This window comes from Carassius auratus, chromosome 10 (genome assembly GCF_003368295.1).
Source record: "Carassius auratus strain Wakin chromosome 10, ASM336829v1, whole genome shotgun sequence".
NCBI classification, from domain to species: Eukaryota; Metazoa; Chordata; class Actinopteri; order Cypriniformes; family Cyprinidae; genus Carassius; species Carassius auratus.
In genome coordinates, this window is record NC_039252.1 from 7,428,446 (window position 1) to 7,455,044 (window position 26,599).

General features: G+C 37.8%; 1 protein-coding gene across 1 annotated transcript in view; it reads left to right on the forward strand.

The window, feature by feature from the left end:
* The window catches only part of itga1 (integrin, alpha 1), a 50,178-nt gene extending 27,495 nt beyond the window's left edge, over positions 1-22,683 (forward strand). The window contains exons 4-30 of the mRNA XM_026274557.1: positions 3-94; positions 1,566-1,680; positions 2,070-2,191; positions 3,397-3,545; positions 3,726-3,876; positions 3,998-4,172; positions 5,197-5,270; positions 5,876-6,020; positions 6,731-6,873; positions 8,422-8,565; positions 11,115-11,375; positions 11,487-11,617; positions 12,233-12,396; positions 12,476-12,612; positions 14,118-14,228; positions 16,164-16,240; positions 16,594-16,723; positions 16,851-16,931; positions 17,027-17,103; positions 17,683-17,772; positions 18,242-18,350; positions 18,643-18,756; positions 18,841-18,945; positions 19,032-19,142; positions 19,234-19,329; positions 19,942-20,055; positions 20,149-22,683. Coding sequence (XP_026130342.1) covers positions 3-94; positions 1,566-1,680; positions 2,070-2,191; positions 3,397-3,545; positions 3,726-3,876; positions 3,998-4,172; positions 5,197-5,270; positions 5,876-6,020; positions 6,731-6,873; positions 8,422-8,565; positions 11,115-11,375; positions 11,487-11,617; positions 12,233-12,396; positions 12,476-12,612; positions 14,118-14,228; positions 16,164-16,240; positions 16,594-16,723; positions 16,851-16,931; positions 17,027-17,103; positions 17,683-17,772; positions 18,242-18,350; positions 18,643-18,756; positions 18,841-18,945; positions 19,032-19,142; positions 19,234-19,329; positions 19,942-20,055; positions 20,149-20,211 — 3,281 coding nt within the window. The 3' untranslated portion in view covers positions 20,212-22,683. The remainder of the gene's footprint in view (positions 1-2; positions 95-1,565; positions 1,681-2,069; positions 2,192-3,396; positions 3,546-3,725; positions 3,877-3,997; positions 4,173-5,196; positions 5,271-5,875; positions 6,021-6,730; positions 6,874-8,421; positions 8,566-11,114; positions 11,376-11,486; positions 11,618-12,232; positions 12,397-12,475; positions 12,613-14,117; positions 14,229-16,163; positions 16,241-16,593; positions 16,724-16,850; positions 16,932-17,026; positions 17,104-17,682; positions 17,773-18,241; positions 18,351-18,642; positions 18,757-18,840; positions 18,946-19,031; positions 19,143-19,233; positions 19,330-19,941; positions 20,056-20,148) is intronic.
* Positions 22,684-26,599: the final 3,916 nt, after the last annotated feature.

The window sequence follows — 26,599 nt, forward strand, 5'->3', positions numbered from 1 at the left end:
AGAAAGCACAACAATTCCCAACATAAATGAAGTGAAGGAAAACATGACTATGGGGACAACGCTGGTGGTTAACCCAGACGGCAGTGGCTTTCTGGTAGGGAACATCTGGGGATGTGTTTGCACTGGGGTCTTCTTTTACTTCAGCCAGTGTTAATTAATAGTGTCTGATCACAGACTTTTGAAATCATTACATTAAAAAAGGTTTGTGGAAACATTTGTTTTTTTTAGTTAATGTTTATAATTAAAGAACATGGCATTACATGCTGGCATTAAGCTTTTCCGGTACTCAAAAATGGACCTGGATTTAATGGGATCAAACAGGAATCCCCAATGAATCAAGTGCTATCCGAATGGATAAGCTGATATTCTGAGCAAAGAAAAAAATGCAATGGAAAAGTAGGAATTTCGGTTTATCCAGTAGGATCTTAGTTGAGCCCATAAGGACTGAGTCCAAGTTATTACAAAAAAAAATGCTTTAGGATTTTGTTTGACAAGGTGTGAAACACAGAACTTAAAGTAAGTGACAACTGGAGATTTTCAGCACTTTTTATTTCCCTAGTGTATTTGACTGGTCCTACAGTGAGACAGATGATGTTTTAATATACAAATATTCCATGTAACCAGTTTAATATAAGGTAATGAAAACGAAACAGAGTTCAGCATGTCACCCCTAATAAATATTCCCATGTACTATTAAGCTTTTCGACACATTGTTTCCAGCTGTTCCCAATGCAGCTCCAGCTCCAGCTCCCATATGCTGCAGAGGACCGAAACAGAAATAGTTCCATAAACATTACAAATCAAATAATTCATTGTGGGGGGTCTCAACTCTCAACGGTTACATTAAAAATGGAATAATCATTCCACAAGACTGCATATATGTGTTTATACTATCATTCAAAAGTTTGGGTTCAGTGTAATTTTCAAATATTTTTGAAAGAAGTGTCTTATGCTCACCAAGGCGGCATTTATTTGATGAAAAGCACTGTAAAAACTTTTATGAAAATATATTACAATTTAAAATAACTGATTTATATTTGAATATTAGTTCAACTGTCATTTATTCTTATGATGCAAATCTGAATTTTCAGCATCATTTTGAATATATATTTTTTTTTATTCAACATTGATAATAAATCAGTATATTAGAATGATTTCTGAAGGATCATGTGACTCTGAAGACTGGAGTAATGATGGTGACAATTCACAGGAATAAATTAAATTTCAAAGGAAATTAAAATGGAAAAGCTTTTATAATTTGCAATAATATTTCACAATATTACCGTCGAATACATCCAACCTTGATGAGCCTGAGAGAGTGATTTATTTAAAAAATCATAATAATCTTGCAGTGTACATGTGCATTTTTGTTTCTATTTTAATTTCAGTTAAAGTTTTATTTATTTATTTATTTTTATTTCACCAGTGCAGTACACGCAAATTAATCTTTGCTGTCCAGCCAAATCATGAAAATATAAGACAAAAAAAATCATTCTTTTTGAAGTTTCATGTGATGTCAGCTACCCTGTTCTCCAATCCCTCTCTCTCTCATTCCCTCTGGACAGGCCTGTGGTCCTCAGTACGGCTACATGTGTGGAAAACAGCAGTACATCACTGGGATCTGCTCGAATGTCAGCTCCTCCTTCAAAGTCCTCAACTCCATCGCTCCGACTGTACGAGGTACGCCACACATGGCGTTGTGAGTGTACTGTACATTAGCACATTCCAGCCGAGTAACACACAGCCGGTCCCCCCTGTGCTGCATGTCCATGTTAGGACAGTGTTTAGGAGAGCTGACATCTCCCAACGCAACACAGAACCAGCGACTCATCATAAACACACACTTACATACTCTATGATGTTTCATAGCAACAACTGTCACTTCCAGTTTCACAGCTCAACATTTTTGTTGAGTTTCAGACAGCTATGTCATGTAAACCTACCAGTGGCTGTTGGCATCCGGCTTTATTTCAGGAATTTAAATGAAAACAATGTGGTACAGTATTCATTTCTCTTTTGAGCTATGAAATTGCAATGAAGGTGCTCATTAAGTTTTTTGCTTGTTTCAGAGTGCAAGCAGGAAATGGACATTGTCATAGTGTTGGACGGTTCCAACAGCATCTACCCCTGGGAACCCATCACCCAATTTCTGGTCAAATTTCTCCAGAAAATTAAAATCGGACCAGCCCAGGTGAGATTTGTGTTATTATAGTTCTCTGGGGAGCAACCATGTAGTTTGTTTGGAAACACTTTAGAAATGACATTAGGTTCAAATAAAATATCCACTTACTGCATCGCTGGATTTTTTAACACAAGCTGCTTTTTTAAAGGAATGGTTGGTTTAAAATATCTACGACTGACTTTCCTGTTTTGAACCTCAAAAAAGATATTCTGAGCATTTGACCCCACTGATTTTTGAAAAAAAAACTTTTTCCACACAGGTCAAAATAAATGTGTATACAAGTGTAATTTTAGTATTATTTATGTACTGTTATTAATATTTTGAATCATATATTGTTTTTATATTTCCAAATTATCATTTTAATTTCCATTTCAATGTAAAAAAGAAATTGTATTATTATTTATTGGTATTTGTATTTTATTATTTGGTATTTTTATTATTTATTTATATTTAGCATTAATTTTACTGTATAAATTAGATTTAATTTGAGTGATTTCATGATTCCTGATTTTATTTAATGTACTAAAATAAAACTAGATAAAATAAATTAAAGCTATATAGACATATAAAACAACCTAATAACTTATAAAAATTAAAAAATAAATAAATAAATAAAATAAAACTTTTACTGAAATGAAAACAAAAAAAAGTAATTTTTTTAAACTAATTGTGTCTGAATGATACTACAATAATATGATAATGGAAAAAAAATAATTCAAATTTAGTTCAAAAAACTTTATTATCTATCAACCAGTGATAGAAATGTGTCTTAAAGACTAGCACATACACAAATACACAATAATAAGAAGTGTGCACTTGTTAAAAAACAGAGTGTTTTGTTTTGTCAAAGTTGTGCGCAGTTGGTCGCCAGCGTACACTAACATCATAACAAGGAGTATTGCATAAAGACTTTCCATGGAGAAGCTACTGGGTGCTTTAATTCTTGGGAAATAAAGGCTTTCTTGAGCACACCGCTGGAAAATAAGCTCCAGTACTTTGAGCTGGGGGAAGATCACATGTTCCAGGGTTAAATAAGTGTTTGCAGGGCTTTTTTGAGAGAGTGACTTCACTTTTGAGTCAGCACAGACAGAGACGTTTAGCAGAGAGAGACAACGGTGTGTCCGAGGGCCACCTGATCTCTCTTTTTTCTAGCATCTCTTTATGATATAGAGCTTTATGTGTGACTTTCCTTGTTTGGGTTTTTGATTCTCCAGGTGGGCATCGTGTCTTATGGAGACAATGTCAGCCACGAGTTCAACCTCAACAAGTTCAATAACAAAGAAGACCTTCTCATTGGAGCTGCTAATACAATTCAAATAACCGGCACAAAAACCATGACCGCTCTCGCCATCGATACAGCAAGGTATCACACAACAAGATTCAAAGAGTCATTTTAAATAGGAAAATAAGCTTTACATTTAAAACAGCAATGATATGATTCTGGATAGAATGATCTTAAAGCAAAAGGGGGTATAAGAAATAAGATATTCTGAAATTAATTTATTTAAAAATATATATATTTTATGTTGTTTATTTTCTAAAGGAAAGAGGCCTTTACAGTGGAACGAGGAGCAAGACCAGGGGTCAAAAAAGTCATGGTGATCGTTACAGATGGAGAGTCACATGACCACCACAATTTAAAAAATGTAATTGATGAGTGTGAAAAAGATGGGATTGAGCGGTTCGCTGTTGCTGTAAGTATATTCATCCATGTATGATAAATAAATACTGTGGTCAATGGATTCAATGGTTTCAGTAGACAGTATAGGTTGCTGTTCATTTTTAATGTAGCACATGTCATTTTGTCTTTTGCAGGTCCTTGGTGACTATAATCGAAAAAATAAAACCAGTGAAGAAATAAGCAAGTTTACTGACGAAATTGAATCCCTTGCTAGCAATCCCAAAAGTGATCATTTCTTCAATGTGTCGGATGAAATAGCACTAGTGACCATCGTGGATGCCTTGGGAAGCAAGATCTTTGCCTTAGAGGGTAACGTACCTAATATAATATCTTTTGATTCCTAATACTAAGTATTAAACATATGGTTGGACATACAATTTTCACATTGCATACGATAAATCAGGCAAATAAAATCCCCTAGACTGGCATTAAAGGAATAGTTCACCCCAAAATGAAAATTCGCTGATAGTTTACCACACTCAGGCTGTCCAAGATGTAGCTGACTTTGTTTCTTCATCAGAACAGATTTGGAGAAATGTAGCATTGCGTCACTTGCTCACCAGTGGATCTCCTCTACAGTGAATGGGTGCCGTGAGAATGAGAGTCCAAACAGCTGATAAAAACATCACAATAATCCACACCACTCAAGTCCATCAGTGAATGTCTTGTGAAACAAATCTATAATTTAGACATTTGTAACTTTTCAACCATTTCTTCTGGCTAAAATGTCACGTCTGAATCAGGAGCGAAATATGTACCGATCAAGCACAAGTTAAACTGACAAATGAAAACAGTCAAATCAGTTCTAAACAAATATGTTGGTTGATTTTGATGTGAGAGGAGGACAACAGGAGATGAACTCACTGGAGGAAGTGTTATTATGAATTACGAATGGGTATTTTGACTAAAAGCTTATTATGTTAAAAATGAAGTTAGAAATTTTGACTAATAAGCACCCAAAGTGAACACCTCTTCTTTCAAACACGTAGCTTTTCTGTTCACAAGTCATAAACTGATGGACTGGAGTGGTGTGGATTATTGTGATGTTTTTATCAGCTGTTTAGACTCTCATTCTGACGGCACCCATTCACTGCAGAGCATCCATTGATGAGGAAGTGATGCAATGATACATTTCTCCAAATCTCTTCTTATGAAGAAACAAACTCATCCACATCCACATGATGCCAAGTTTTGCACAAACATGACTCTCCTAGTTTCTTCCAAAAAATTTTAACCATAATTGTTTAGTTAAGCATACTTTTACTGCAAATAAGTGAATCACATTTAAAATGTTTAATGTCATTAAAATGTAAAAACGTCCTGTGTCCAACAGGCACATCAGAGAAACACACCTCCTCATTTGAGATGGAAATGTCTCAGTCGGGATTCAGTGCTCATACGTCTAAAGTAAGTGTCCTGTCATTCTGCTCTATTGGGAACTGTAATTCAGATCAGATTTTGACCCCGTCCTGTTGCCTGATTTATCTCATCTGACATCCTGCTGCTGGTGTGTCACGCGTAACTAATGTAACTAACGTGCAAACGCTTCAGTGTTTGGTTATGAATCACAGAAGGATGTTCTCTATGTCTGTCAGCGTGTCACATCCCTTCTCAGTTTGACAGAGACAGCATTTTTAAATGCATTGCTGTGTAGTCTGCAAACACATTGGGCCTCAGTCATGAAATGTGAATAGAACAAAGAAACTGTCTCCAAATCACACAAATGAAGTATGTGTGTGGCACGTACTGAAGTAAATGGAGCAAGTTTCGGGGGAAAGTTGAAGTAAAAATGCGAAGCTTGAATTCTGTCCCTACATAAAGAGTCATTCTTCCAAAACTTTGACATTTCAAAGTAGATTTATATGCTAAACAGATTTAGTTTATGCTTTTATTCAAACATAAACATTGATCAGCGCACACACATACAGTAAAGCACTTCACATGTAGTAAGCAGAAGCTCAAATGTGCTTGTTATTGTAATATATGTAACATAATGCATATCTTTCTGACAGGCAGGTGTGATGCTGGGAGCCGTGGGCGCTTTCGATTGGAACGGGACTGTAGTGATGCAGTCTGGCCAAGAGTTTGTCGTTCCCAAAAAAAACAGCTTCCATGACCCTGTAAAGCAGAGATACGAAGGCATGGCGGGATACGTAGGTGAGGACTACAAAATACATTTAACTTCTTCTTTTGTGCAACTTTTATTCATAGAAAGAAAATGATGGACTCAAATATTATAAGTATCAGTTTTGAACTCACTGCATGTATTTGTGTCGCATCCATTGCAACAGCTACCTATACCTCTAACTTCAAGCCTAGTTAAGGCCTAGAAGACTAGAAAGACAATAAGTCAAGGACTTGAATGATTACACGTCTCGGGTACCAAATAATCGACAATAAAAATGCTGTATATACATATCAGGAATTTTATTTCCTTCATAATAATCTCCTCGGAAAGACAAGGAAGCTTACAATAGAGGACAGTATGGTCCTAGTAGTCTAAACACATTGTCACAATCTCCTGCTGTCCCATAAACACTCACAGTCCAAGTGCAAACACTCACACTCTCCGCACATCCCCTTTTAAGGCTGTCGCTCCAGAAACAAAAGCAGTAAGTTGAAATGAACATGTTTGGAGAACAAGCTGCACGGAAGCACCATTTCACAAATGCTGATTTATGAAAAAAGATTGATAATCAGTCAAGCTGGTTTATTTTAGCATTATTCCCACAATGTCTGCAGTAAAGAAACAGTTTATGATTTGGGCACCAGCTGTTTCGTATTAGGCGTGCAGACTGCTTTAACTGGCTGTGAAGTTGGGTTAGTTGTGTGATGGTGAAGGTTACAGTGTGGTTTCTTGTTTGCAGGTTATGATGTGCAGTCAGCACACACACCCCACGGTGTGCTGTACATCACTGGTGCACCACGGTTTAACCACAGCGGCCGGGTCACTGTGTACCGCTTCGACGGAGAAAATGTCACCATATCACAGACCCTGGAAGGAGAGCAGGTAGCTTCATAACCACAACCTCTAACAGTTTTGGGTGGATCTTGCAAGAACAGATTTAGAGTTAGATTTTAAAAGTATATATTTATCTAATTTAATTTGTTCAGGTTCAGATCACATTCCACACCAAATTCAAAAGAAAATGAAGAAATTATTTAAATTGTTGTATATAAACATATTATGTATTTTAACATGAATAATATATTTTAGAAATATATATTGTTTAGTATTTTATTATTAAATTAGTTTATTATTTTATTAATATATATATATATATATATATATATATATATATATATATATATATATATATATATATATATATATATATATATATATACAGACATCCCAAGTCTCCCGGAAGTTCCGGGAGTCTCCCGCATATTGAAAGCGGCTCCCTGAGACCCGCAAATGAGTTAAAATCTCCCGGAATCTAGACCGAGCGAGCAAAAGCGCGCATGCGAAACAGATACTGTGTTTCAAACCGTGTAGCGCGCGCACGGCAGAGAGGGAGAGGGAGCGAGAGACCTTGCGTGTGTGTGCTAATGTGCGTGTGTGCGAAGCGCCTGTCAGACAGAGAGCATCCTGATTGGCCTGTTTCTGCAAATCAACCAATCAATTGTCAGTGTGGGCGGGCTTTTATCTCTTCTCCCGAAAAAAATTAATCAGTTATATCTATCTAGAAACAGAGCACCATGGCAGAGGGAAAGTGCCACAAAAAAAAAAAAAAAAAAGTATAAGACACATTTTACGGCAGACTACACGAAAGTGTACCCCTGTCTTATAGATGTAAAACATAATGACAGTCTTGCTCAAGCATTGCCCATGGCAGGTTAAATGATTGCAAAAGGCATGTTGAGGTGAGTTGACAAGTTTCATTTCATCTGCATATTATTCAGGCTAGTTGCCAAGGCTACATGAAAACAACAAACTCTTTAGACCTGTTTAAAGTTGCAATGGAAAATAAATAAAAGCAGTTTACATAAATTGTATAAGCAGATTATATAAATAGTAAAAGTAATCTACATATTTAAACATAATTAACAAATAATTACATTGGTCTATAGCTTATAGAAATAATATTTTAGGAGGCTAAGTACAGGGAAGTTCTCCTCCTCCCATTCAGATTCAGGCAAAGTCTCACTGAGAGGGTGAATACAGCTGAGATGTATTTGCTTCCTTTTTTTGGGGGGGGGGGGGGGGGGGTCCTTTGGGATACCTCCCTGAAATGACTTTTTGCAGGTTGGGATGTCTGTATATATATATGTTCAGACCACAACAAAATTGAGACAAAAAAAAATTAATAAAAAAGATAAATAAATGTGTATAAAATGTTATTGTTAATAATTATTGTATTATATGTTTTTTTTACTTATATTCATGAATATTAAGAATATCACAGTACCTTCCCAAATTGCCACTACTGTAATGTAATTTTTACCTCTGAATGTTTTTTCATTACCATTATTTCTATAAGATGTTCATTACTGCATGTTTCCATTGAAGTTTAATTCTCAGTGGTATTCATTAAGTGTGTCATGTTCTTCTTAGATCGGCTCCTATTTCGGCAGTGTTCTCCAGACGCATGACATCGACGGTGACAGTTACACTGACATCCTTCTGGTAGGAGCTCCCATGTATATGGGTCCAGAGAGGGACGAACAAGGTCAAGTCTACATTTACAGACTCAATGAGGTGTGTATGTGTCTTTAATCTGTGTGTGATATGCCTCATTCCACATACTGAAAACACGTGTAGGGGAGTGTAGTGCCACCATCCCACGCTGAGAGCATGTGGGAGCTGTAAATCTGGACCTGTCCTCTGGGAGTGTGTGTTGTGTTGGTGTTCAGCCTGAGATAAGTGCTCCCAGAGCAGAAGGGCTGGAAGGAGAGCGTGGGTAGGAGCTTGGCATCATGGGAATGGAAATCTAATGAAACTGTAATATATCCAGCAAAATACCAGCCTCTGTGGAGCACCTGCTTTCAACTGCTTCCAAATAGTGGCTTAAATTGAGCAGTTTCCATCGGTTTTGAGGTGGTGTACATTGGTCAGTGTTTACAAGGGAGAACTGTATTGATTGCACTTATTGTTCATGCTTTTTCTCCATGATTTTTAAATCAAAACACAATCTCTAGACATGAATTCAACTCTTAAAACCTCTTAAAAGTCTTTGACCTTCTTACAGTGTTTCCTAAGAAGAATGTTCAAGATCCTATGGTGTAACATGGTGTAAATCCATTAATTTCAATGGAAAGCTTTGCAGGGAGTTTGATTGACAGGTGATCTGACCAATCATAACACCAAATCTGCCGTTTTGTTCAACAAACAGAACAGACTGGAGATTACATTAATGCTGGTGGACTCAAACTTGAAGATAGTGTGTAATGACGTCTTTCCACATGCACTTAAAACAAGATACCCTCTAATGTTCGTTCATGTTTATTTTGTGTATTCTATAACTAATAAAGAAGACATGATCAGTTCACGTGCCGGTTGAACTGAGGTGATAGCGATCTGTCACGACACATTAAAGAGCAACAAAACAGCATCAGCTGCATGAATCTCTTACCAAATGACAAAATTTGGAATCTGAGACGTAATTTTATACCAGAAGTAACCTGCTCAGTCTTGTCTGTCTGTGTGTTTTCAGTTTCCTCTTTGTTCCACAATGTTGTGTAGTGTGAGAGCGGCAGGTTTAGTCAGACACTAACTAAATGTGGGGAGTCTTTGCGAAGGATCAGTTGGGAGTTTTGCGAGAGTTTCAGGAGTTTCGGTGATAAAGTTCTCTGTAATTGTGCTTTCGTTTAAGTAGGGTGGCCATATGCGCTGTTCAAACGGGACACGTCCTGCTCAGTTTTCGGCTGTTTGTACTATGCAGGTCGATCGAAGCAAAGCTATAGAGAAGAGAGCAGAGCTCTTATGCTTTCGAATCGCTCTTGCATGTTTGTTCGTTCGCTTGACTTGAAGCATCGCTGCACACTTTAGTGTCTTTTTTTGATTGGTGCGTAGTGACACCTCAAGGCAAACAAACGAACAATCACGTGCGCATATTTGCATTGCTCTGATCGTTCTCTGTAGAGCTCGCCTTCTCACGAGCATCCACACGATTGGTCGATTAGCGTATATACTAGGGCTGTGCAAAAAATCTAATGCAATATTCTTGCGCATCTTGTCAGTAAAGGCACTCCTGTGATTAGTAGTATATCTCCAGCACATGCGTTCAGATCAGGGTTGCCAGGTTTACAAAACAAAACCTGCCCAATTACTTCTCAAAACTAGCCAAATCGCATTTCGTTCCGGACGATAAAATATAAATTTTTTGGTGGGGTTCCCTTGGTAAAATTTGCATTTTAGGGGCTAAACATCACGTTATTTGTATTGGGGTTGCTTTGACTCGCAAACATGAAAAACAACCGCAGACTTGGCAACACTGGTTGGCCTTTACTACATAGAGCCGTAGTTCACTGACAATCCACACAAAATCGATTTCAAAATCACAGGCGATTCTTTGTCGATTTTGAAAAGCGATTTTGTGTAGCTTGTCGGTAGACTACCGCTCTGTGTAGTAAATGCCGCTCCACCTGAACCAGTGTTGCCGAGTCCATGGTTGTTTTTCATGTCCGTGGCAACCCTGCCAAAAAAAAAATTATTTTAGCCCCGGGATGCAATTTTTATCGGGGAACCTCCTGGAAACGTGATTGGGCTAGTTTTGGACTAGTTTTGAGAAGCAACTGGGCAGGATTTGTTTTGAAAACCTTGCAACCCTGATCTGCACTATGCTGGAGATGTACTTCTAACCACAGGAGCGTCTTTACTGACGAGATGCGCATGAAAATCGCATTTGATTTTTTACATAGCCCTACTATATACAATACCTGCATGTTATTGGTCAAACTGCTTTGGATATTTTAGGCAATATTAAAATCCTGGCCAGGACATGTCTCGTATGTACAGCGTATATGGTCACCCTACGTTTAAGTCGGTTGAACAAGTTTGTCATATTGATCACACAGTAAGCTTCTCTGAGGCGCTAATCATTTTTACATAGGAGAGTTGCAGCAACTTTCATTTTTATTATTAGTACTTTGCTTCAGTTGGAGGTGACAGTTTTGTTCTCTTGAACACATGGGATGGAAACAGTTTATTTGGATTTCCAGCATAACTTTGGATGGAAGCTAATGACTGGCTGGGTCCGAACCTTCATTTTTTCCCCATATCTTCTTTGTCTGGTTGTTACTCCTCAGAGCGGGCTGTTTGAACACGAGATGACGCTGAAGCCGGTGAATCAGACGTGCTGTACGTCTCACTCCCAGAGCAACTGTAAGAGTGTTAATAAGAACGAGCCCTGTGGCGCACGCTTCGGTACGGCCATCGCTGCCGTCCCCGACCTCAACCTGGACGGGTTCAGTGACATAGTGATCGGATCACCTCTGGAGAACGACCACAGAGGGGCGGTGTATATTTACCACGGCTCTAAGAAATCAATAAAGGAGAAGTATGTACAGGTAAAGAACCTCCTGCAGTGTTGCGGCCCTATTTAAGACCCTGCTCTACATTCATAAACTCCTTCAGCAATTAGCCGTCTTTAAATATGATCTGTTTATGTCTGTGTTTAGCGCATTGCCGCTGGAGGAGACGGAGAGAGCATGAAGTTCTTCGGGCAGTCGATACACGGCATCATGGATTTGAATGATGATGGCATCATCGACGTCACTATCGGAGGAATAGGAGGAGCCGCGCTTTTCTGGTGAACTTTCGTTGAATTTATGCCTCTCAATATGTCCTGTAGTACTGCATTTCAAATTCCCACTAATGTCCAGGGCTAAAATAAAGTCATGGGTATGTAACTTGAACCCACTACCCTCTGGACGTCCAGCTTTCTCGTTCCCAGCCCGCAGCAGCTGTCTCGAATTTGGACCCAAGCCTAAACATCCCACATCGCAGAGGCTTGTCCGTCAGGGACCTATTTCGGCTGGCCCCTGTGAAACTGTGTGAGAGTGCCTCCAACCATCAGATAAACACTTGGCAGCATTTCCTCTCTTAGATCCCCTATAGAGATCACAGATTCCTGAACGGCCACAAAATGACCCCTAAACGTGGAAACCCTGCGACTGTAGAGCAAAGCCATGGAGTCTAGTGACCTCTGCCATCTTCACTCCCTAAACTGCACCACCCAGCCTTTTAGGAGCTCTCAATTTGCCTGTAATTGACCACATATTGTATTTTTGGAGGCCACCTGAAGCGTTTAGTAAAACTGAACTCAGTCTGTGATCTACGAACCAGCTGTTCTTGCACAGAGCACAACGAGCTGCCTATTAATCCTCCGTTCAAGTAAACATCTTGTTGTATTTGTTTAATCCAGGTCTCGGGATGTCGCAGAGCTTCTTGCCAATATGACCTTTGACCCTGACAAGATCAATCTGCAGCAGACCTGTCAGGTTCAAGGGAGGACCACAGTATGTGTGAAGACCGAAGTGTGCTTCCAATATCGAATCAAGTCTGACAAACACATGCACACAGAAACGGGTGAGGAAGTGATGCAAGCTTTATGGGTTGTCAGTCAAATCTTTCCAATTTAGCTTTTTCAAAGGGTGTTTTGCTCCAGTCATCAGGTACAGTTTGACTCTTGACTCGCTGAGAGCGATTGCTAGAGGACGGTTTAACGAAACGGACAACAGGAGGCTTCAGAAGAACGAGTCCATCGTGGACCAGTTTTGCAGAGAGCACACCTTCTACACGTCGGCAAGTAAATCAGTCTTTTTTATGCAAGAGGGTCGCACAAACTTCTGTCATGTGATTTGTAGCTTCTTTATGTTCAGTTGTGTGTACGTGTGTATATAAAGAAGAAACGCTAGAGTCCTCAGTAACAGTTTAGAGCATAAAAACATGAAAAAAGGCAAAAATGTCAGGGCGGTACAACCGTCCTGATATTATAATAAAGAAATACACCTCTTTAAATGGATGAAGTTTCTGAATTGAAATGAATTTCAACTGAAATACAACTTCTGAATTGTGATATGTTTAGGGAGCCAAAAGACAAAAATGTCAGGGTGATACAACCGTCCTGATATTATAATGAAGAAATACAACTCTTTAAATGTATATTATATATTATATATATATATATATTAAAAAAAAAAATATATATATATATATATATATATATATATATATATATATATATATATATTTATTTATTTATTTAAATTGCAGTTATTTTATTAATTCAATTTAACTGAAAAAGTTGTATTGGCAGCTAGCTGAAATAAAATACTTTTAATATTTAATAATATTAAATGTCTTTTGTATATTTAATTTAATTGAATTTAATGTTTGTTTTATTTCAAATAATGAAAAGGATTTTTTATGGTTTTTGTTAATAATTATTATTATTACTGTTTCTTGAAGCAGTTTTGTTTAAAAATTACAAATATTTGAGGAACTCTGATGTGTTGAAACAGGAAATTACAGTAAATCATGTGTCAGATGATTGGACCTTTTTATGACAAGGCAAGGTTCAAAGTGTCATGTGGTACAACCGAAAATAAATAAAGAATAATAATATTTATGAAAATCTGTAAAAAAAAAAATAATAATACAATATTTTTTATGTTTATATATATATAATAGTTTATTTATCATCTTTCCATTGACCTTAAAAATATATTTTAAGGAAAATCTGTTGGTGTGTGTAATATGTGTTACTTTGGATAAAAGCTTCTTCCCTCCAGACGAGCTTCTTATAAAACCAGTCCCTCCTCTTCTCTGAAACCATAAACTGTCTGTCGTTTTTAACTCTGATCTAGATTACGTTACAATTAACATCTCTCAGTAGATAAAGAGCATAAAAGGAAGCGTTTGAAACCAGAGGACTTGAGTTTAATAAAAGCCAGAGTTTCTCTGATCAAAGGCCTGAGGCCAGTAAAACCAGCCCAGCCTCCATCGAGAGAGCGCAGCACGTCCTGCTTCACTGCAAACATGCCCCCTGAGATCTAGAGGAAGTGTGCAGTCTGTGAGAAAACTGAGCAGAAGAAGTGATGCCCCCTTGTGTCAATGATGGACGGCTACAATACTGCATGATCAATATGAGAATATGACTTAAGCCAATAATATATAGTTTATAATGGTGGCTGCTAGCAACGGAATGAATCTGATACCATTACTATGACATTTCAGACTGTTTATGAGTTGCTAGACAGACAGTTAAGCTGACAAAAATTTGCAACATCCTGTATTATCCCCCACAGGATAAACTGGATTTCAGAGACCCCATTATGGTCACGCTGGAATTCGGTTTAGCGGATGAAGACTCGGGTCCAGTTCTAGACGGGGAATTACCGACGTCACTCAACAAGACTGTAAGATCTCATGCTCTCTTCCTCTGTCCAAGCCGGAGGTTTTACTGTATGTGTGGCTGCTAACACTCGTTACAGAAGAGAGAATGTGGGCGGCTAATGAAGTCTCTCTAATTTTACAAGCACTGTGAGACTTTCTCCATGCTGAGCTGCTCTCTCACTCGCAGTTATAATCAGATTATTTCGCTGAAGCTGGAAGGACTGACAGAAGTAATGTCATGTCATTAAGTGGTTTTTTTATTTTTATGATGACTTTATTCATTTAAATGTAATTTTTTTTAAAACATAAACATGAAAAGACACTTTAAACACTTTAAACGAATCTGAACAATTTCCTTGTGATTTTTAAAATTTATTTTGAAATTTAGTTAAATATTAAGTATTAAATTATAAAGGCAACATGTTGTTAACAAATTAAATATTTCTATATGTATACAATATGTTATGTTATTATAATATTATTTGTTATGTATAATAACATGAGAGGAAAATATAAATGATCAGTCATCATCAAATATTAAAAAAATGTCAAGCATGAAATTAACAACATGTTGTTTACAAAATGTATTTATATTTTTTTTTTACAAATTAAGTAATATATTTAAAATGTTGATTTAAATATAGAAATTAAATAAAATTTCACAAAATATTTCAAAAATATCTACCATGATATTATAAAGATATGTTGTTTACAAATTAAATAATATATTGCAAATGTATAATAACATTAGGTTTTAATATTAAACTCAAATGTTGTCATACATATATTTTAAATATAATATATTTAAGTATTAAAAAAAATATACTGTATATATATATATATATATATATATAGATAGATAGATAATTATATATAGATATTCTATATATTAAAAATATATGTAATATATTTTATATATAATATATATTTTAGATATATTTATATAATAAATAAATTATATATATTTATTATATAAGTATTTAAGTAGAAAATTTGAATATATTTTTCAAAATTATTATTCTAAATAAATAAAATATTAATCTTATGAATTCTGACCAGTTTTTAGAAAGCAAAAACCATTTTTGTGAATTCAAATGTTAAATAAATATCTACATAAAAACATAATTGTGTTAAATATTCAATTACAATGTAGCTTTAAAATATTTTGTACAATTTTTCTCCAGAGGCCATTAAATCCCAAGCGCCCCCTAGTGTAACTACTGTACGAACCCCTGAATTAGAAACACAGCAGGTGATATCATATTTGTATTATAAGCATGGACTTTATGCATTCATTGACTTTACACAGTTATTTAACTGAACTGAATAGTGAATATTTATCCTTGTTCTTTCAGAGCGTTTTACAGCAGAATTAAATTCTGTTGCATCATTCGAAGCATTATTTTTTTGTTTATCAATGTAAAAAGGTTTTTACACTGTTTCGTACAAAGCGCTACAGGAATAAAGGGGGAAATAAGTGATACATAAAGTAGAGGCTGGAATCAGTCCTAATTTTACTCCAATGCAGTCCATCCAGAACTGGAGGTTTCTTACATAACTCTGTGTTCACACACACACACACACAAACCCAAGGAGACAGCTTTACAAGCTCACAAGATAAGGTTATCAGGAGGAAGAGCACATTTTCCTGGAAACTTCACTGAGTGTTTGCTTCTGCTACTCCCTCAAGTTCTTCTAAAGCACTGGAGCAGGATAACAATTCCTGACACAAATAATTGTGGGAAATATTTGGCTTAATTGTTGTTGCAGTTGCAGGACCTTGTTGGAAAAGGATGTAAAACAATAGCTGAATCTCTACAGAAGATACTGTTTCAGACCAACAGTGTTTGGCAAACTTAAAGAAATGAAGATGCTTTTGAAGCTTGTTTTTACGACCATTCGTGCACGTCAAATTAAGTAGTCCGTTATTAAGTTTCTTTGTATTTTCTTTGCTCTAGATTGCATTAGTGGACTGTGGGATTAAGGACAAGTGTGTTGCTAATCTACACCTTAAAGCCACTGCAAAGATCTCAAGGTATTATTAATAGCTTTTAATATGAGGTCAGTTAAATCGTCCTGTTTCTGTCTTTCTGCTTCATTCTTTGATATTGTTATATATGTGAAATGACGAATCAGATAAATATGACATTATCTGAAGTGGCTGTATTATTCGTGTACATGATTCCTTGTTTATGCTCATGCATTTTTGTAATTTCCTGTTGTCTGCTGCCCCCTACTGTTGACTTTTGAGAGAACAGGTCCAGAACAAGTTGTTCTGTCAAAGCCATCAGCCTCAGATTTCTCTGCAAGACATTACAGCGAAATAATAGAAGCCAACTAGAGCACTAGATGCAGACTGACTTTGTCCATCTCCATGTATTTCAACAGACTTCTCATAAAAAAAAGCAACCAGGAGAAGTTTAATGTCAATATTGACATCCACAACAGTGGAGACAGTGCTTACAATTCTAAGGTTACACTGAGCCACACGGGAAATATCCACTATGTGAATGTCGAGGTAGGATTTGTCTGTAATATATCTGTAATATGGCAAGAACATTTAAATTAATTTAAATGAAAGCACAATTTTTCAATGGAAGCTTATTTTCAAAAACAGTTTGTATCTGTTGTCACTTTTCTTGCAGCCCAAAGATAAAGAGTGTGAAACGAATCATACCAGAATAGTATGTGCAGTTGGATATCCTTTTCTTAAAACTGGCAAAAAGGTTAGATTTGCCTCTTACTATTGAATTAACAAGATAAAATAATGTGCATTATCATATCTCGTTCTGTTCACACGCTTATCATGTTGATCCAACAGGAAAGCTTCAGAATCCAGTTTGAGCCTAATGCCTCTCATATTCCTGAGAAGATTGTGATCAATGTTACTGCAACCACGTAAGAATTATGCCACATTAAATCCACTTTTTAATGTGTTTGAGTCAACTAAACAGAGAATAATATGGAAGCCCATTTCCATCACTAAATAAAAAATTTAAAAGAGAATTGTGACTTTTTATGGTGCAGTTATGATTTTTTTTCTCAGTATTGTAAATGAACTCAACTGCAAAAACTAAAGTCAGAATTTCAAGCTGTAATCTTGCAGTTCTGACTTTTTTATTGTAATTTAGAATTTTTCTCTCGCATTTGCGAAATTAAATCTCGCAATTCTGGCTTCAGAATTATAAAACATATATAAAATTCTATTTTTAATTATAAAATTATAAAAAAGTTATAAAAAGTCCAATTGTTAAATCTTGCAGTTCTGACTTTATAACACACAATTGCGACTTTACTGTACTCTATATCACACAATTCTGACTTTATAACTTGTTATTGCAAATTGATATCTCACAGATTGTGAGAAAAGTTTCAGAATTCTGTGATGAAAAGTCACAATTACCTTTTTAGTTTTTTATTGAGTGGCATTGATTAGGGGTACAGTATTTTGATGTATAATTATTATTTTGACTGCAGTGACAGTGAGGAGTCAGATTCAGACTTAAAAGACAACTTTGTAAGCATCGTCATCCCTGTGCAGCTTGAACCCGACCTGAGATTCGATGCGTGAGTGGCTTTTTAAACCAACCAATCAGCTTTGCCAAAATAAGCATGTGAGCAGGACTGAGCTAAGTAAAGTGAATGCATTGACAGATGAGATTTATTCAGTCTGCCATTTCATTCTGTACACTCTTAAAAATAATGGTGCTTAAGAGGTTCTTCATAGCAATGCCATAGAAGAACCACTGAGTCAAAGGTGCTTTAAAGAACCATCTCTTTCTTACTCACAAAGAACCTTTTGTGAAACAGAAAGGTTCTTCGGATGTTAAAGGTTCCTTATGGAACCATTTAGACAAAAAAGGTTCTTCTATGGCATCGTGAGGCGCAATTATTTTTAAAGAGTGTAATGTATCTAAAATTGACTTAACATATATAAAGTCATTTGCATAGTGAAATGTAATTAAATGTCATATTGTGTTCAAATTATATAAACACGAGGACAGCTGGTCAGAGTCTCAATATGTTTCTATCCTAGTAAAAAGTATATGAAGGAGGACCACATCATATTAAAAGAGAAGGATACGATACCCAGTGTTTTCAACCACACTAGTCTGATCGGGGATGAGGTGAAGATCAACTATGAGGTAAGACTCAAAACGTCAATCTGGAGTTTGAATCACTTCTTTCAGGGCATCATGTGAACAAAATGAGGAACTTTTAAAGAGAACTATGTCTATGTCATAGCAGTTAAAATTGGACAATGGCTAAACTAAGATACTGCATGGCTGAGGAGTCATCTTGGAGTCAAATGGAGTCTGATGCCAATGTCAGATTGGCATTGGGTGTGGTTATGATCCAGATTCACTTAAACTGGTTCGAATGTGAATGCTCAGTTATTATCAATTTCTGATTGATTTCTCTTTTGTTGTTCAACAGATTGAGGTTGATCCTAAAATGCCGAGTCCTGAACTGCTGCTCAACATAATATTTCCATATCAAACGCCTGTCAAAAACATGCTGCTGTACTTGACAGATGTCAGCCCCTCACCAGTAGGTGCTCCGATTCCTTAAAGCTATTGTGGCACTGACTACAGTACGTGACAGATCTAAAACTGCCTCATTTCATTCTTACAGGGCATCAGCTGTAATACCAACACCCTGATTAACCCTTTACGGATTAAGCCTGACAATGCTTATACAGTGAATCCTAAAAAAGAGACCTTGAGTGTATATCTTTTGGTGAGTAAGCAGGGCTTTTCTCATGAATATGTGAAATGGATATCTGATGGTAAGTGTTTTACTCATATCATTTTTCTCTCTTTCAGAGTTGCAAAGAAAAAGTAAATCCCTGCATGACATTAAACTGCTCCATCCCACCTGGAGGTTTAAGGCATATCAACACCACGTTCAGAGTGTGGCGACCCACCTTCATCAAAGTACGCCCTTCATCTTCTCATTTACTGTCTCAGTTCTGCTGCGTGTGTGATCTGTCAGTATGCTGTAGTAATAGTAATAATTCCCCTATAGGGAGAATTTTCCAACATTCACATGGCCGTCGATGCCAACCTGGAGACCAAGGACGCGGACCTGTATGTGTTAAATGACAACGTCAAGAATAGAGAGGTATGAAAATGATCAAGACCTGGATATTGCACTAATATAAATATAAGCAGCAATTCAAACAACCTTAAAGATATTTATTTACTTTTTTTACTTACCCTCAAGCCATCCCATGTGTGTAAGACTTTCTTCTTAGAGATTAATACAATTAGAGTTATATTCAAAAAATGTCCTGGCTCTTCCAAGCTTTATAATGGCAGTGAATGAAGGTCGTGATTTTGAAACCCCAAAAAGTGCATCCATCCATCATAAAAATTGCTCCACGTGATTCCAGGGGTGAATAAATGTCTTCTGAAGTCAATTGGAGCATTTGTGGAAGAAAAAAAATCTGTGTTTAAAACTTTATAAACCATAATCTCTAACTTCTGCTAACTGTTGTCCTCACGTTCAGAGGATGAAGTAGGCGTAGCTTGAGCTCTGGTGAGAAGTAACGAATGCGGAAGTCCAGAGGAGTGATCGAAACAAAACACTGGTCATGAATTAGAAGGACAAAATAAGGATTTGTAAAGAAACATTTCTGAGGATTTCGATATAAGCCTAGAGGAGACTGGCTTTCCTTAGCTTGACAGTACTTTTAGCTTTTAAATAGTGACTGGTGTTATATCTGTACTGCAGGTGAGGATTCAAGTCACCAAAGACATACGAAGTGGAATCCCACTATGGATTATAATCCTTAGTATTCTGATAGGACTCTTAATTCTGGCACTTGTCATCTTTGCTCTATGGAAGGTGAGCATTTTAATTTACGTATGTTAATTCCTCTGCACACTCACAGTATCACAGTGGTGCTGAATGTTGACTATGTTGAATGCTCTCCTCCAGGCTGGATTCTTCAAGAGAAAAACAGTCGAGGACATGAAGGAAGATATGAAAGACTCGAAATGAAGCTTGTGGATCTGTAGCCTCCAGCCCTCAGGTCAACTCAAACTTCACCGCTAGCCAAGGTCATGGAGATCACAAAGCATCACCAGGAACGTTCAGAAATATCAAGATCAGAGTCATGTAGGACAAATGGGTTCACAACTAAAGTATTGTAGAGCAAAGAGAACCCAGCGCTTTGCTTGAAACGTTTGAATCTTCATGTTGCTCATGCTCACTGCAAAATTCGACTGAATGTGAACTCGAGTAAACCTCTGAGATGCCACAAGATTGGTGGACATTTTGCCAAACCACGAGTCAAGCTTGGACAGCAAAGCACCAAAGGTTCATCTTGTCTGAACTCAACACCCCACCAGCCAACCTCAGACACTCCTCTGTAATCCTCCAATGCCATTCATCATCAGCATAGCAAGGACCAGAAACCTGTCCTGACAACATCTACAGAGATCTGCAATCCCGTAATCAGAACCATACACTGGTATTTCACAAGAGGTTTATTCCAGTAACTCACTCTTAGAGCTTGTTTTGACGAAGCGCTGTACAGTGACGTTTTTCATTTCAAAGCATTTGTTTTGATTGGTGTTATGGGCTATGATTATTGGCACATTCCTCTTTTTGTTCACTGTTCAAGCAGTTTTTTGGCACTGATGTTTTTCACACTTTTTGTCTTCAAGTATGAAGAGGGAAAGGTCTGTACTGTAAATGTAAAGCTTTAAAGTGTATATAAAGTAATGTTTGCAATACCATGTTGATGATAAAGTAATGGCTTTATCAAAATGATTTCAACATCTGTATTCAGTCTTGTTTCCTGAGGTAGAAAGCTTGTCGTTGCCCGCAGTATTTCTCAGGCATTCCAGAAGGTTGCATTGAATGTCTGGAATCATCAAATTGGACAGCCCACTTTCTTGTTCAATTTTTGCCATGTGTAAATATAAGGAAAACAATTACTTGACTGAAACAGAAATGTTAAAGCTAAAGAGTGTAATTCATGCACCTCTATAACGGCACCAAACTAAATAATGACTGTTTCCAAACAGGATTCCCAAACGCTCTCCTATTGGTCAGTAGCCCCGCCCTAAACTCACACCATTGGTTAAGTCAGTGTTGCTGTTGTCAGGAAGATCAAACAAACAGAAATATTTGGAGATTACCAGAAAGACAAGGTGCTTGTACTTTTCAGGTGATTAGTCTAAAAATGACTCTTTATATTAATTTGGAGTAGAAGAGAGTTTTTTAACAATATAGAAAATGTAGGTTATGAATCCCAATAAATATCACACACACACACATACATGTGTGGTTAAATTATACAAAATGCAAAAGGAGACTAAATTACAGATATTGCAAAGGGTGCAATCAAAGATACATATAGAGTGTAAGAGTGCCTTAATTTATGAAGCTCTGGGTCTTTGAATGGGAAGAAGAATTAAAGCAAGATTAAAGCATGAATACATTTGTAATTAATTAATGATTCATTAAGCCATTGTTTTGTGGTAGTTGCATTGTTTCTGCTTCCAAAGTTGTTGTTGTTTTGTTTGTTGGTTTTTCAGGGGGGTTTCTTTTTAAGTCCATTTTTTACTTATCCTTAAAAACCATGTAAGCAAATTGCAAGGCCATTGAAATATTTTGATCAGCGCAAAGCACCACAATTTGTCAGTTTTCAACATGTTCCTGTTTTTGCCAAATGTCCAGTTTAACCCCCAAATGTGAATATTTTATTTTATATTTTATGTTATATTTAGAGAAAGAGAACAGAAAGAAAGTGTTTGCCAATTCTGTTTTTCTGCTTTACGATTCAAAAATATAATTTAATTATTCTTTATTTTATTTAATTGGTGGTTTAAATGAGCACTCATTTGTTGGTGAAAACTGATTGACAATTGAGTTTTTTTTTCCTAGTAAAGCAAAAAAAAAGAATGCATGCAAAGATGTGAACAGTGTTGTGCAAGTTTCAGAAAAAGGGCTTTGTTTCTTATTCATGTGGTACTGCCTTATTATGTGTAAGATATGTGTTATTATATAACTGTCATTTCAACACAAGAAGCTATTTTTTCTTTAAAGTTGGCATGAAATTAGTTTTTGCTGTGTGGGTTTAAAAGGTGTTCACAGACTCATATTTTGCACTGCGAAGTCAACATCCACTCTCATTTTTTTGTCATTTAGACACTTTTTTTTGTTGAATAGGACGCCAAGATTCTATTGTATAACATATTACAATCAACTGCATTCATCTTTCAGTGACACAAAAACTAAATAATTTGGTGAAAACATGCAAGATAATCAAGCCTCACTCTCAGATGAAGACCATCAGTCTTGGGCACCTGTCAGATTCTCTGCTGTGAAGTTTCTATATAATGCACTGGTTTGTCATATTGTACATACGTTTCAGCACGGATTTAAAAAGCTTTGCACATATTGTCGAAAAAATGTGCGCTTGTCAAAACAATAAATGCTAATTTTGACATTTAGACCTTTTAAGAGACATGTTTGTGTGTGTTTTTATGAATACAGTACTATTTTTATACAGTAGTACAGTATTCCAGGAAGCAAGGAACCAATCACCACAGGGCTGCCAGCTCTTACACATTCAGCATGAGACTCGCGCTGTTGACACTTTTCTCATGCTCTCATGACACATCCATTTTCTAACACAGTCAAAACCACCCTGAGTTGAACCTTTAATAATAGGATACTGGCAAAACAGATTAGGAAAAGGCTACTGTGCCCAGATATAATGCAGGAAATGAGTATGTGCATAATTACAACAAAAATGGTTTATTGCTCCACCAAAGTAAACAGTTCAAAACAAAGCCAAAGCAATGGCTAAGCAAAACTCTGCATGTCTCTGAGCAAACACAGTCCTAGTTTTGCTATAATTAATTTGAACTCTTTTTGGTTTACTTTCTAATCGTAGGCTCTCGCTAGTTTGGACCATTTTCCATTTCAGCCTTGTTCTCACCCTCTCCCTAAATGCACGTGTCCTTATGGCCATTCATCATACTTGTTTGTTTGTGCCATCCTTGACATATTGTCAAATGTCACCCGAAGTTCACTGGTTCACTCTAGTTCATTGGCACTGCCCAATTGTAAGCCCCATACTTTTTTTAGATAAGATTAGATTAGATTAAACTTTATTATTTTCATTATGCAGAGTACAAATACAGAGCTAATGAAATGCAGTGCCCATTAATGAAATACACTTGCCCATTAGAGGCACCTAAGAGTCACAGTGTTCCTGTAGCTCAATTGGTAGAGCATTGTGCTATCAAGCGCAAGGTTGGAGGTTTGATTCCCTGGGAGCACATGATAGGTACAAATTGATAGCCTGAATGCACTGTTAGTCGCATTGGATAAAAGTGTCTGCTAAATGCATAAATGTTATATTCAGACATCCAACATGGAAGCAATCATTGAAACTATCCCCATCTTGGTCAATATACTGATTATGGTTATAGCCATACCTCCTATTTTTGAATGAAATAACACAACACATTTCATCTCCATTATCACCAAACCCATGACACAACACCTCCAATCACAGAGTTCTCCATTCACCGGTTGTTGACTTTTTTTTTTAAATGCCGCAAATAAAGACGCGGTTGTTGGCCACTAAAGAGTTCTGCTACTGGAACTTTTTCAAATAATTTCCACAGGAAGTCAAATATTAATGTCGTTTCAAACCCGTAAGACCTTCGTTCATCTTTAGAACACGAATTAAGATGCTTGACGCATGCATTCTGACGGAGAACCTGAATGCGCTGTGCCTTGTTTACAAGCAGAGCAGTGCACACGTATGCATTGTGGTACTGTGAACATGCATCAAAGACTGACGTGGAAGAGAAGAAATAGAATAGAAATGTTCATTTTTGGGCGAACTATCCCTTTAAGACAGTCACCTGTTGCCACCTGCTGGCATAACAAACAAACTGGAACCAGCTATAGTTTATAGCGTTTCTCAACCACATGAGTGCAGTGAATGACCATGTGTGACGGTGGATTAAGGAAAGACTGGAAGCAGATGCTCCTCCTGGAGTTCCCAGAAGCGCCTACCTGCTGATTGTAGTCATCAATAAGGGAGTGATCCAATATGTCCCTAGCAGGCACCCAACTCCTCTCCTCCGGACCGTAACCCTCCCAGTCCAGCAGATACTGGAACCCTCGTCCCCTCCGTCTCAAGTCCAGAATACGATTAACCGAATATGTCGGTTCCCCATCTACAAGATGTGGCGGCGTGGGAACCGGAGTAGGCGGATTAATACGTGCATTAAACACGGGTTTAATTTTGGACACATGAAAGGCGGGGTGTATCCTCATGTACGCAGGAGGTAGTTTGAGGCGGACTGTCACCGGACTAATGATCTTGGTGATAGTGAATGGGCTGATAAATTTGGGAGCTAATTTATTAGAAAAGGAACGCAGAGGAATATTACTAGTAGAAAGCCACACCTTTTGACCCACGACGTAAATGGGAGGCTTTGACCGTTGGCGATCGGCCTTGGCCTTAGTGCACTCCCTCACCCGGAGCAGAGTCTTGCAGGCTCTGGTCCAGGTGCGGTGGCACCTCTGGACAAACGCGTGAGCGGAGGGGACCGCAACTTCAGATTCCAGACTGGGAAAGGCTGGTGGCTGGTACCCTACACTACACTGAAATGGAGAGAGGCCCGTAGCTGACACTGGCAATGAATTGTGCGCGTACTCCACCATAGAGAGTTGTTGACTCCAGGAAGAAGGATTCTTGGAGACAAAACATCGCAACGTCCTCTCTAAATCTTGGTTGTCTCGCTCAGATTTTCCGTTACTTTGGGGATGATAACCCGAAGACAAGCTAACTGACGCTCCTAACAATTTGCAAAACTCTTCCAGAATTTGGATATAAACTGAGATCCCCTGTCCGAAACCACGTCTACCGGGAGGCCATGAAGCCAAAAGACGTGATCTAGAACAGTGACCGCTGTCTCCTTGGATGTCGGTAATTTGGGCAAGGGAATGAAATGTGCCGCCTTCGAGAACCGGTCCACTACGGTTAAAACGACCATCATGCCATTAGAGGGCGGGAGGGCAGTAACAAAATCTAGAGCGATATGGGATCAGTGTCTCGAATGACAGACAGCAGTTGAAGAAGCCCATCAGGAGGTCGGTTAGATGACTTACCACTGGCACAAACTGAGCAAGCCAAAACAAAATCGCGAGCCATAGGTGGCCACCAGAATCGTTGTCTAACTAACCCATTAGTTCTACTTATCCCTGGGTGACAAGCCACATTAGAACAATGCCCCCACTGGACAACTTCAGACCTTAACTCCTCCGGCACAAATAAACGGTTCGGTGGACAACTGGACGGATGCGTTACCCCTTGTAAGGCCGTCTTGACCTTCGACCCGACCTCCCATATGAGTGCTGAGACCACTAATTTCTCAGGCAAAATACACTAAGGAGTCACCGGATGGGCGGAGGGATCAAAAAGACGTGATAAAGAGTCGGGTTTGTGATTTTTGGAACCCGAGCGGTACGATAGGGTAAATTCAAAACAACCGAAAAAAAGTGCCCACTGAACCTGCCTGGAATTGAGTCTTTTGGCAGTTCTAATGTATTCTAAGTTCTTATGATCGGTCCAAACAATAAAGGGAACCCCTGAACCCTCCAACCAGTGACGCCATTCCTCTAATGCTAATTTGACAGCCAACAACTCTCTATTGTCAATGTCATAATTACATTCGGCAGGAAATAGTCGATGTGAGAAAAACGCGCAAGGATGGACCTTATCGTCCGAAGCAGTATGTTGGGACAACACTGCTCCTACCCCCACCTCTGACGCGTCGACCTCCACCACGAACTGCCGTGTGGGATCAGGGGCCACAAGGATGGGAGCTGAAAAGAAGCGGTTCTTGAGGTTAGTGAACGCAGCCTCAGCTGCGTCCGACCACCTGAACGGAGTACTGGGAGAGGTCAAAGCTGTCAGAGGTGAGGCTAGTTGGCTGAAATTACGTATGAAATGCTGATAGAAATTGGCGAACCCCAGAAACTGCTGTAGGGCCTTACGGGAATCTGGAGATGGCCAATCTATCACAGCCTTAACCTTGTCAGGGTCCATACGTATTCCCTCGGACCAGACGATATACCCTAGGAAGGGAACAGACTGTGCATGGAATACGCATTTCTCCGCCTTGACAAAAAGCCCATTTTCAAGTAACCTCAGGAGCACTCGTCTGACGTGTTGAACGTGTTCCTGGAGAGATGAAGAAAAAATCAGTATGTCATCCAGTTAAAAACATATATAAACTGATCTACCATATCTCTCAACACATCATTCACGAGTGCTTGGAAAACCCCGGGTGAGTTGGAGAGCCCGAACGGCATCACCAAGTATTCAAAGTGCCCTCTAGGGGTATTAAAG